This window comes from Capricornis sumatraensis, chromosome 3 (assembly GCF_032405125.1).
Source record: "Capricornis sumatraensis isolate serow.1 chromosome 3, serow.2, whole genome shotgun sequence".
In the NCBI taxonomy this organism is placed as follows: Eukaryota; Metazoa; Chordata; class Mammalia; order Artiodactyla; family Bovidae; genus Capricornis; species Capricornis sumatraensis.
In genome coordinates, this window is record NC_091071.1 from 135,257,642 (window position 1) to 135,271,106 (window position 13,465).

General features: G+C 41.0%; 1 protein-coding gene across 1 annotated transcript in view; it reads right to left on the bottom strand.

The window, feature by feature from the left end:
* The window catches only part of SUMO1 (small ubiquitin like modifier 1), a 28,326-nt gene extending 15,367 nt beyond the window's left edge, over window positions 1-12,959 (bottom strand). The window contains exon 1 of the mRNA XM_068967779.1: window positions 12,838-12,959. Within this exon, the coding sequence (XP_068823880.1) occupies window positions 12,838-12,849 (12 nt within the window). The 5' untranslated portion in view covers window positions 12,850-12,959. The remainder of the gene's footprint in view (window positions 1-12,837) is intronic.
* Window positions 12,960-13,465: the final 506 nt, after the last annotated feature.

The window sequence follows — 13,465 nt, forward strand, 5'->3', positions numbered from 1 at the left end:
TATGCAATTTCAAAAGATTAGGCTTGGGTGAAAAAAAAAATTAGGAGAATTAAACTGGAACAAGAAAAAAGCCCAAGCAGGGTAAGTACTAACAGCAAAGAGCAAACAAAATTGGAAGACAGAAGGAAAGAGTATAACCCTCTCACAAATTATACCATAAGAAAATGAAGTTAGAATAAACTAGTTGAAACAACTTTGCCATGAAGTATTAAGAAAGGTAAGCCATTTTTAGTAAAAGGGTAGCTTGGTAAATTTCACTCAATGGTGTGATAAAAGTAGCTCTCCCATGCACTTTACCTTAGTTTGGCAACCATATTATTCACTTATTTAAATATATACTTCTTTATTATTCACAGTAATTTCAAGCTGTTAATCTACTCTTGGTAAGAACTGTTGCTGTTCAGCCACTAAGTCATGTCTGACTCTTTGCAAACCCATGGACTGTGGCCCTCCGGGTTCCTCTTCCTGTGGGATTTTCCAGACAAGAATACTGGGGTGGGTTGCCATTTCCTTCTCCAGATCTTCCTCGTCCAGGGATCGAACCTGAGTCTCCTGCATTGGCATGTGGATTCTTTACCACTAAGCCCCAGGGAAGCCCTTTGGTAAGAATACAACCAGCTTACTTAAGAATATAGAATAAGAATCTTGTATACTTAATAACATACAATCAGAATATTGTGTATTCTTAACAATTTAATATACAATACTTCTGTAATTCAGAAGTAACAGGGGCTTTACCTGTTTATTTCATGCCAGTAACTGAAAACTAACAAACTCTTTAACATTCAAAATTTAACAAAATATATTAAACTAGAAGTAGCTTTCAAATTTAAGATACAGGCTAGAGTCCAGGGAAATGCTTAGATAACAGAACTGACTTCATTAGTATGAATTCTTGCCTGTTTATCATTCTGCACTACTTTCAACATTTGCTGACTACTGCATTTTATGGCAGCTGGCAAAATAAGCCTTCTTAAATGAGACAGTATTTCACCTGAAAACTAGAAGACTGTCTTCAAACAGTCCCACAACCACATTTCTCTGAATTTATATTCAAAGTAAACAATTCCTTCTTCCTTTAAGTACTGAGAGAGGACAAGGACAATTTATTCCATGCAGTGAAAGGCAATAAAGAGCAAAGAAGCCCTGCTGCTGCTGCTGCTGCTGCTAAGTCGCTTCAGTCGTGTCCAACTCTGCAACCCCATAGACGGCAGCCCACCAGGCTCCCCCGTCCCTGGGATTCTCCAGGCAAGAACACTGGAGCGGGTTGCCATTTCCTTCTCCAATGCATGAAAGTGAAAAGTGAAAGTGAAGTCACTCAGTCATGTCCAACTCTTAGCGACCCCAAGGACTGCAGCCTACCAGGCTCCTCCGTCCATGGGATTTTCCAGGCAAGTGCTGGAGTGGGATGAGGTGTGTTAAGCTTTATCTGAGTTTGCACAAGGAAGAAAACATCCCCCTCCAAGAGGATCAGCAATACATCAGCACAATGGGACTGACTGTGCTCCAGTGTTTCCTAGACAGAGGATACTCAGAACAAAAGAGTCCTTCCCTCTTCTCCAATCCATCCTCCACATTGCTTCAAAACTCTTTCCAAAGCATAGCTTTTCGGACTGTATGTTTGTTTGCGTGCGCTAAGTCATGTCCAACTCTTTACGGCCCCTTGGATTGTATGTAGTCTGCCAGGCTCCTCTATCCGTGGGATTCTCCAGGCAAGAATACTGGAGTAGGTTGCCATTCCCTTCTCCAGGTGATCTTCCTGACCCAGGAATTGAACCCGCGTCTCTTGTGTCTCCTATATTGTCAGGCAGGTTCTTTACCATTAGCGCCACCTGGGAAGCTCCCCTCTGACTATATAACTACCCCTATCAGGAAGCATTAATAGCTCCCAGCACTTTAAGGCCTAGAAACAAAGTCCACAACATGGCATTCAGTTCTGCCAGTACCAACCTTAACTCCCATTTTTCCCTCACCACTTTCTTTACAACCCAAGGATTTTGTTAAATTGGATTTGTGCTGTTCCCTGAACATGTCTATAAACTTCCTTCCATCTTCAGCCCTCTACTGTCCTCGTTTCCTTTACCTGTAATACACATCCTCCCTTTACCATAACCTCTCTTGAAATCATCTCACAGAGGTCCATCATCTGAAGTCCAGTATGTAAACAACTCTTCTGGGAACCACATCTCCCCTCAACTTTCCAACTGGGATTAATATTTTCCTTTAATGCTCCTATTAACAGTGTATTCATATCCTTTAAAAGGCATTTATTCTCAATTTAAAAACATTCTCCCTTTACTGTCATCTCAAGTTGTCCTCATATTTTTCTTCAGATTTCTTGTAAGTTCAGTTCAGTCACTCAGTCGTATCCGACTCTTTGCGACCCCATGAACCGCAGCACATCAGGCCTCCCTGTCCATCACCAACTCCCAGAGTCCACCCAAACCCATGTCCATTGAGTCGGTGATGCCATCCAACCATCTCATCCTCTGTCATCCCCTTCTCCTCCTGCCCTCAATCTTTCCCAGCATCAGGGTCTTTTCGAAGGAGTCAGCCCTTCTCATCAGGTGGCCAAAGTACTGGAGTTTCAGCTTCAGCATCAGTCCCTCCAATGAACACCCAGGACTGATCTTTAGGATGGACTGGTTGGATCTCCTTACAGTCCAAGGGACTCTCAAGAGTCTTCTCCAACACCACAGTTCAAAAGCATCAATTCTTTGGCGCTCAGCTTTCTTTATAGTTCAACTCTCACATCCATACATGACTACTGGAAAAACCATAGCCTTGACTAGACGGACCTTTGCTGGCAAAGTAATGTCTCTGCTTTTTAATGTGCTGTCTAGGTTGGTCATAACTTTCCTTTCAAGGAGCAAGCATCTTTTAATTTCATGGCTGCAATCACCACCCGCAGTGACTTTGGAGCCCAGAAAAATAAACTCAGCTACTGAGTTTCCACTGTTTTCCCATCGGCATTTGCTATTTCCACTTTTACTCTGAACTCACTGCCATCAGGTTTATATAGTACCCCACCATTCCACTTGACACTTCTTTCACCAAGGTTACCAGTTCAACTTCTTACTGCTAAACCCAAAGGACAATCTAAAGTCTTATCTTTAAACAATAGACACTGATGACTCCTTCAAACTCTCTACCTTTGGCCTCTAAGATTCTATGACCCCTCATCTTGACCACTTCTTTAAATGCTGGTGCGCCTCTGGGTCCTAAGTCTTTAAGCTTCTTTTTCTTCGTCTTCCTGGGTGACCTACAATTCCAACTGTCTCTCAGATACTAACCATTCTCAAAAACCTGACCACTTTCCTGAGTTTCACTCAATTAATCCAAGAGCTTGAACATTTATCTCCACTCTGGATGTCTCCATGGGTAGCTCAACTTAAGTGTCCAAAACTGAGTGCATTACTTCTAGCTCCTCTTCCTGAAAACCAAAACCTAAAAGAGACTACAACTCCTCCTGGATTCCCAATTACAATAAATGTTTAACACACACTCAACTGCACAGAACAGACATTTAGTAGTCATCTTTGGCTATCTTCCTCTCCTAAATCTCACACTTAATAATTCACCATTCTGACAACTATATCTCTTAGTGACTCTCATTCTCTATCCCACTGCCTTATTTCGGGCAGTCACTGTTGCTCATTAGCAATACCAAAATGGCATAACAGATGCCCCAAGTTTAGCTCCCTCAATTTAATTCTTCCCAACTACAACCAGAGCCATTTCTCTAAAACGCAATCTGATCTGCCCAGAATCTTCAGGATTAAGTTCAAACTCCTTAGCTGACACATACTGGTCCTCCATGTGCTGGTCCCTGCCTAGCAATCAAGCCTTATTCTCCTACCTATCTTGCTAATAATATTCTTTGCTCCAGCCAAACTGAACTATCTACAGCTCCTTAAACATGGCACTCTCTACCTTATCTCGACTATCCCTGTACATATTACTCACCTCTGCTTGGTATGCCCGTTCTTACCCTATCCCCCTTTTAAGACCACTCAAGCATCACTTGCCATAAAATCATTTCCCTGATCACCCTCTTAAATGTTCTCATACTGCTTACTTTAATTTTATTATAACCACATGTCTGCATATCTGTGTTTCCCACAAGACTGAGTTCCTTATTGACACGTCTTATTCTTTGTATTTCTGGTCAAGTACAGTGTCTAGTATTTTAAAGATACTCAATATGCTTGTTAAATTAACATTTTCTGTGACAGTTTTGTATGTCTTGACTTTCCTACAAGTTTACAAGGAGGAGGTCCACATTTTTCATCTTTATAGTCTCTATACTGACAGATACCAGGCAATTATTTAATGTTGGCTGAATTAAGTTGATAGCACTATCATCTGTATCATACCACAAAATCTTACTAATGTTTCATACTTCTACCGTACACAGCAGTCAATACAAACAAAATCCTTTCAGCATTTTATATTCACAGTTGGGAAGAAGAGGTAATTCACTTCAATTTCACAAGAACATGTGAACACTAAAATTTGAAATTTCCAAAAATACTGCCACTTTCCTTAGTCACTCCATTTTGGCAATCTCTTCCCAACTCTGAAGCACAAGAGCAATGCCATCTGTACCCACTTGTTTAATAGCCTCACGCTTGCCCGATGCAGTCATCCAACTTTTCATGTGTTTTTTTCCCTTCAACAAACTAGTCTGGGAAATGAGAAGATCTTGTACAGAAAAAGGCCAAAGTTTGTCTCTAGCTATCTCAGTGTCTTTCGTATGCCTTCTTTCCTTCTTCTTTCCTTCTCTCCTCTGTTTAAATAAAAAAGAAGCTGCCAATACAGAATGGTATGGCACACTAGTCACAAAACACTAAAAGCATTCAGCACTGGACCCAGAACAGTAGGTCATCACAGAAAAGATAATCCCAGAGAGCCTGGCTGATTAGCTGGGAAGGTTACATGGCCCCAGAGCAGAAGAAACTGGTAATGTAAAGAAAAGTAAAGGAATGTACAAGATCAAAGGCAAGAACTGGAAACCTCTAAATTTTCAGGTCTGTGTCATCTAGAGATTGAATCATGGTAACTAGAATGGTAGAAAAGAATTTATCAGACACCAGGCACTATCAACTCTTCTTACCAAGATATAAATGTAACAGCCTAGAAATAGAAGATGGCTGGATCTGAAAAGAACAAGACAGGAAAGGACACAAAACCCAACAATCCTCATTTACAAATGCACAGAATTCAAGAAAATAATTTTATTGTGCCATTTCAAAGTCAAAAGAACAAAAATTTTGCTAAGAATCTCTATGACAATCTGTATGTTGACAATTCAATCACAGGGAAAGAGCACCACACTTAACTACTCCCAGCCTGAAACTGACCCTTCCAGTTAGTTGTACAAGGATTGTTCATTCTTCTGAAAGAGGGGGGGATTCTGGGGAAAACCAAAAATAAAGACTGCATTTACTCTTATTTGATGACATTAGCAAATCTGTTCAATTTTAAAGGTGCAACAACAGTATTCTGTTTATGTTAAAAGAAAAAAAGTCACATACTGAGTGACTTCCCTGGCAGTCCAGTGGTTAAGAATCCAAGCTCCCAATGCAGGGGGCTCAGGTTTGATCACTGGTCCAGAAACTAAAATCTCACATGGCATGGCCAAAAAAATAAAGTAAATCTCTGTTAGAGATATATATTGAAATATCTGTGGATGAAATAATACAATGTCTGGGACTAGTTTCAAAATGATATTATGAAGCGGTGTGGGGTCATGTAGATGAAATAAGATATGGGTATAATTATATATACACTGAATTTGTCCATAATAAATCACTTAAATGCCTTCAAAGTTTCCAAATTTTCTGTAACTGTAGTTCTTACTATATGTCCATTTATTTCATTTTATTTCCTAATAAAGAAAGCTCAACAAAGGATTAAACTGGATGATTCTAACAATTATATCCATTGTTAAACGATACAAAAACCCAAATTACAATACTTCAGTAGATTTACCACAATTCTAAAAGCACACACTCATATAGTTTCAGTTCATGCTACCTATGTGCAAACTTAAGGAGACACTACTAGACATTTGGAATAAAACTGACCAGACTTAGCTCTATAACTTGGAGGTTTATGTCAACCTGTCGAGACACTGGGATTTGTGTAAATTTACATTCAACCCTACAATTGCAGTTTAACACCAAACACAGACAACTTCTCAAGAACTGAAAATTATAACTGAAAATCCCACTGGTTGTATAAGCCCTACTCTCTGCAGCCATACTGTGGACCTACGCAAAGCCTAGAGCAAACTGGGTCCACTGTATCCAGAAGTATAGCATGCAAATGTAGACAGGTATGGCAGACATTGTTAATTACCTATCCAATATCCATGTCCCCCTTCTTCCTAAATTTGCCAGCGGGGGCGGGGGGCGGGGGGGGGGGTGGTGGAGGGAATTCTAAGCTTCTCTCATGGCCATGTGATGAGGTGCTGGCCATGGAGATATAAAGTGACATACTTTTTCCTGGTATATACTTTTTGACATACTTTTTCCCTTTTCTCCATTCCTTTCTCCTGCCTGGAATAAAGAAACAAAGTAATCTCGCCCAAAAGGAGACTATCTTTTCAGCGAAGACATCTGCTAAGGAGACAGGAGTTAAGAAGGCATAGTGGAACTGTCTTACCATCCCTGAACTACTTATGTCTGGACTTGTTTCATTAGAAAAACAAACTGTATACTTGTTTAACCTACTATATATCAGATTTTCTGTTATTTAGTCCAGAAGCAATCCAAACTGACACAGGAGGTGGTCTAAATAGGAAGCATTTGGCTTATGTTAAAAAACAGCTTCTAGAAAACCACCCCTGTGTGTATCGAATTGCAGAAGAGATAAGTAAATTGTGGTATATAATCACACAATGGAATGCAACATAGTAATGAGATTTAACAACAAACTACACACAATAATACAGACAAATTTCCAAACAATGCTGAGCAAAAGAAGCCATACACAGAAGCACTTAGGGGAGGAAATGGCAACTCACTCCATTATTCTTGCCTGTGAAATCTCATAGATAGAGAAGCCCGGTGGGCCACAGTCCATAGGGTCACAAACAGTTGGACATGACAGAGAAACACACGCACACAGTCAGGACAATCATTCTTAATCTGGGTGCTGGCTGCATGGACGTGATCAGTTTGTGAAAATTTAGCAAACTGCACATTTATGTACATTTTTTCATACATGCATTAATCTTCAGTAAAACCTTTCAAAATATCTGGCCCTAGCTATTGAGCACAGTGGGTCTAGCAAACAGAACTCCACCCTAGCTTCCTTCGGGTCTTTTTCTTCAGATTCTCACTAGCTCAGTAAAGGCAATCAAATACAAAAAGAATGGTCAAAATATAAAAGTATAACAAATACAACACATCTTTAAATAAACTTAAATCATGTTGCAGGAATTTCAAAATAATTTTAACTGTAAGACTAAGTATTCAATAGTAGGATCTGTGCGACTTTACCCACATGACTTCTCTAGAGTATCAGAGAATTAATTACCAAAAAGAAAAAAACACAATTTCAATAAATTCCAAAATGAGATACCAAACATAACGCTGAGAAAATTATCCGTGGGGAATTCCCTGGTGGTCCAGTGGTTAGGACCTGACGTTTCCACTATCCTGGGCCGGGGCTCAATCCCCTACTGCCTTACTCAGGGAACTAAGATCCTGCAAACCACGTGGGATTATTATTATCCATAACAATCCCAATGTCCTGGAAGAAGCAAATGATTCAACTTTAGAGATAAAGTTACTAGTTCTATTGCTAATAGAAGTAAAGACCAAGAAGGTAAGCAAGCATCATAACAGGAAAACTACTGCATGACAATCAATCCTTCATCAACAACAAAACATAAAGGGAATTAAAAGAGGAGGAGGAGAATACCTGCTGGTTCACATTTTTGAGACAACCTTCCAGTTCTGGGGCTTAGAATGGTGCCTGGAACATATTGACATTCAATAAATACTTGTTAAATGAATGACTCTTACCACTCATTCCTTTAAAAACTTTTACTAAGTATTCAGTCACTGCTGGAACTTCAGGAAAAAAGGGTGAGTAAAGCCTGATTTCTGACCCTGGAAAGCAAACAGTGTAATGGAGAAAGGTACTTAAATAATTGTAACTATATATAAAAGCTATAATATATAATATTATTCTAATTGGTATGGGGGGAGGCTAATGAGTATCAAGAGATATTTGACAACTGCTTTAGTTTTGAAATCTGAACTACTCCACTAACACTCATAAATACTCTAATCATAATAATCATACTAAGTTTTAAAAATACTATTAAATAATATTCACATTTTATTTGAAATGTTTTATTATAATCAATATGTTTGCAACATCTACTAGCAGCACTTCATGTATCTATCTGTCAGACAGAAACAGAATATAACATTCCTCTCCTGGGGCAGGGAATACTTAGTATCAGTTCAGTTCAGTCGCTCAGTGGAGTCCAATTCTTTGCGACCCCATCAACTGCAGCACACCAGGCGTCCCTGTCCATCACCAACTCCCAGAGTTCACTCAAACTCACGTCCATCAAGTCGGTGATGCATACGTTATCAGCAACTAAATGCTCAAATCATAGCATCAGTGTAACATATTTATTCTACGAGGTAAGTAGTACACATAATTATGAAATTCAATACACACCTAGTTTATCATATTCTTCTGCCATCTCAGGCTAACAGGGAGATAAGCAAGCACCAAAAACAGGGAGATATAAATAATGCTGCAGGGAATAATGCTATCCTAACAAAAGAAATACAACTAGTGTGGTAGATTAAAGATAACTGCAAATTCTTTGTTACTCTTCCCATTAAGAAATGGAATCTAGATGTCTTTTCCTTGGTGACTATAGTTAATAATACTGTATTGTATATTTGAAAGTTGCTGAGAATAGCCTTTAACACAAGAAAAATTTGTAACTGTGTGTATTGATGGATGTTAACTAGACTTATCCTGGGGATCATATCACAATATATACAAATCGTTACGTTGTATAACCTGAAACTAATATGTCAATTATATCTCCACTGAAATAAATAAATGCCTTTCCCTTGAATTTGAGTTGAACTTAGTGATTTGCCTGACAAACAGAATGCAAAAGTGACTTCCAAAGTTAGGTTCTAGGAGGCTTGGGGTTTCTACCCAAGGTTCTCTGAACACTGTCTTGTGAGCCCTGAGCTGCCATAAGTCTGAATATCCTGGGGTCCCTGTGCTGAAGAGAATACATGACAAGACCACTCAGAGAGGCCTTGAGACTATATGAAGAATCCATCCATTACAGCCCACAGTCATGGGAGTAATCCCAGCAGACCCCACGCGTCAAGGAGCAGTGATGAGCCCAAACATTTATGAGCAAAACAAGACTGTTGTGTTAAGCCATTACGTTTTGAAGTAGTTTGTTAGGTACCAACAGATAGCCAAAATTACAAAAGGTTTCCAAATCCTTGACTAAAGATAAAAGGAGCTCAATCAATCAGTATCTGTCTCCCTCTCCACCCCTCCTTTCTCTGAGGTTGGGATGGAGAGAGTAAATCTGCTACAACAGATTCAGTTAGCATTTGAATCAAACCAGTCATCCAATTATTACAAATTAACAGACCTAAACGGAAGAGCTGAAGTCCATGCTGTCTTTCAGGATTTGAGTATGGAAAAGAAACACTATAAATGTGAATACAGAGAAGAAAGAAGGAAAAATATTTGTACAAATTATCCTTACCAGTTTGACACTGGCATCTGGGTCTATATATTGTGCTCAGTTTTGCTGCAAGGTGAAATCAGGCTAAAAGTAAGCACACCATCGGATCTCTATTAGCCTTTAACCTTTTTGAGTGATCAGGTACCCCTAATGAAACCTATGGATCCTTTCTCCCTAAACAAAAACACATGCAAAAAAAACACAGATTGCCATAAAATTTCAGTGGATTTTCAGCCCTGAGGATTCATGATCCTCAAGTTCAGAATCTATATTAGAGGATTATTCAAAAATGGTCCACTGGACAATGCTAGCATTGTTAGAATTATGAGAAATTATTTCACTCAAATTCCAAAAATAATCATTTTCCATTAATCAGTGTAGAACCCAGCAATTGAAGTCTTGCATGACGTTAACATCCACCTATTTTAACTTGAAATTATTGCTCAATTCCAGTATCTTCAGCACAGACAAAAAACTCTCGGAGAGGTGCCTCAGAATATACATCATTCTAAAACAACTTGGTTGATATTAAGACTGTCTTCTGGGGACTGTGGTCCAGTCTCACGCTACTGGTATGGTGCAGGAGTAACTCGGGATTCTCACTCATAAGCTTCATCAGGGTTAAGAGTTCCGCTTCTTATCTCTTTAAATCCTTAGCACTACAACACTAAAATTGTAATGGCTCCTGATTATTAATAATGATATTGGTTGATCAGCATAGAGCAACAGTTCTTAAACTTTATAGTCTCAGGATTCCTCTTAAAAATAATTTAGAACTCCATAAAGCTTTTGTTAGGTTGGTTGTATCTACTGAAGTTTATCTGAAATATGTTTTATAAACATATAATTCATTTTAGGATAATAAATCACACTGCTACTTATGAAAAGTATTTTAATAGTAACAATATGAAACACCTGTAAGGATATGATGATACCCTCATTAAATGGTACTGTGTATATAAAATACAATTTCTTAAAAGTAGCAATAAAGCATCAATCTTAAAAAAACATTTTTTTAAAACAAAATTAATAAGAAAAGTTGTACTGTTTTGCATTTTTTGCAAATCTCTTCAATGTCTGGCTTAATAGAAAGCAGCTGGATTTTCACATCTGCCTCTATGTTTCAATCTGTTGTGATATCCCAGGTCATGTCAATCTTTAGAAAACCCCATGAAAGAATGAGAGTGAGAAAGACAATGTCCCAGCATTATTGTGAAAATAGTTTGGGCCACCTGTTAGTGTCCTAGGTCCTTTATTTCTTCAAGTTTCTCTTAAATAGCTGGAATTGAAACTGGAGCAATAAATTCTACAATCCATTTTATAATTCCTTCTGTACACTGCTCTTTCCTCAGACTACATAGTAAATCTCAACATACTTCCTGGCCACTTCTGAGCATCAAAATAAAAGGCTGATGAAATAAAGCATTTACACCTTTCTTTCCTCCCTGGAAATCAAGTAAACAACTACCTAGGGAGATAGTTATAACTCCGTTCCCATTTCAATTTGGGAGTTAACCTAGACTGTTAGTAAGAAGATCCACTCAAAACTAATCTAGATTATGGTTTAACCTTATAAATGTACGTTTTGTGCAACAGTACAAACCCACAAAAGCCTCACTTTCTCTCACCAAGTGGCACAAAACTGAACTGGGTTAAAAGCCAAGGGAATAGTGTGTTAAATTGAAAAGTTCAAGTACATTGTAGAGTTGAATGAGAAACAGTTTTCTAAATAACTATCACTAAACAAGCGAAAGGTTCAATAATACTTTAAAAAGTCAAAGTCATCTAAGCAAACAAAACGAAGGCCAGACAAAAACCCTATTAAAAAAAAAAAACCTATAAAGTAAAAACTAGCTATAAACATTTTGTTGTTGTTTAGTCGCTTAGTCGTGTAGGACTTTACAACCCCATGGACTGTAGCCCTCCAGGCTCCTCTGTCCATGCGATTTCTCCGGCAAGAATACTGGAGTGGGTTGCCATTTCCTCCTTCAGGGGATCTTCCCGAGCCAGGGCTCGAACCCGCATCTCCTGCATTGGCAGGCTGATTCTTTACTCTTAGCCAACAACGAAGCCCATCAGCCACAAACAAGGTTAACTAGAAATGAATGAGGAAGAAAAACTCACCACGGAAAATCGAACACTCCTGACTGAATGCAAATCCCAAGTAAATTCCTGCTAATAACACTGAGATGGAGCACTCTGCTATAACACGAAGCTTTCTGCAAATGTTCTGCAACTGCTTCACCGCACACGAAGTTTTCCTATCCTTTTCCTCAAAGGTTATCAGTCATCTTCAGGTTAACTCCCAGATGAAATGCTTTCTGTAGCTCTAGCAGTTTCGTTCTACTTTGTTTCTTGGTTATTCTGAGTGCTCTCTTCCAACTGGAGAGCTACTGAACCAATCCCGAGTGAGAAATGGGAAAGTACAAGGAAAGAGGCGACAGCTCTGCACCCCCACACGGAGAAACACTCAGAGCAGAGCAGCGGCGGCCTAGCTGCAATCCAAATGGAAAGCGGAGCTTTCGAGGTTCTCAGCAACACGAGACAATGTCTCCCTCCCTCCGTCCCCACGTCCCACTTCGCGACTATCTAAAGACCAAGAATCAAGGAGTGGAGTCCACCCGCTTTTCAGGGCCACAGAGCCTCCGGGGCAGGGATTCTCTCCCGTTACATAACTGGGGCCTAGGGCCCTGCTTCTGCAGTGAGTCCTCCGGAGAGGCAGGCGGGCGGGATCCTCAGGGACCCTCTTGGGAAAGTGGAAGCTGCGCTCTGCACCTGGTCCGCCTCGGAGAAAAGACAGGGACGACTGGAGGGAGGCCGCGACCAGAGGCGCTGGGGCACAGGGGGTGATGAGCCAGCCCGGAGAGGGGCAGGGTGGCTCCTAGAGGCCCGCGGCAGGCCCAGGCGTCTCCTGCCCTAGTCTACTCCCCTCCCTCTTCAGCCCAGTCCCCACCGGCCGCCCCCTCCCCCATTCCGCGCTCCCCTCCCCCGCGCCTCCATCCCCGGCCCCAGCCGATCAGCAGGCGGACCTGCAGAGTAAGGCCTCGGCCACCGCCATCGGTTGGCTCCCAGCCCGGTACCTGGTCAGACATGGTGACGGTGGTTTCCCCCGGGGTCTCCGCACACCACGGGCCTCGGGTAGGTAGAACCTCGCTCCGGGGTTTACAAATCCGTCTCTCTACCCGACAGCACAACACCGCGGCTGGAGGGACTTCCGCTACGCCTTGCGTCACTTCCGCTACGCGCAGTGAGGACAGAGAGGGGAAAGAGGAAAGGCGACGCGGGAAAACTAGTAGGGGGCGGCGAGGGGCGGCGGATGTCGGGGGCGCTCCCCGAGGAGGGCTCACCGCAGGCTGGAGGACTGCGAGCGGGCTTTAGTTGCGGTCGCACAGATGAATTAATGACCGCAGCACCGAGATAGGCCTTGTGCCTCGGGCCCGAGCCCATCCTCTGAAAAGTTTCCGGTGCCCAGTCTCTGGAACCGTACTGACAGGCCAGCCTCCTCCCGCCGACACCTTGCGCTTTTCTGAAGGCTGAGCCAAAGTACTTCTATTGTCTGCTTCTGGCCTTGCTCATCTACCTCCCTAAATAAACTGGACTGAATACCAGTGATTCTTAGCCTGGAGGTAACATTTTCGGTTAACCAACCCTGGCCAAACACACCTTAATTTAAAACAAACAAAACAAAACATAATCGCATTGGGCGGG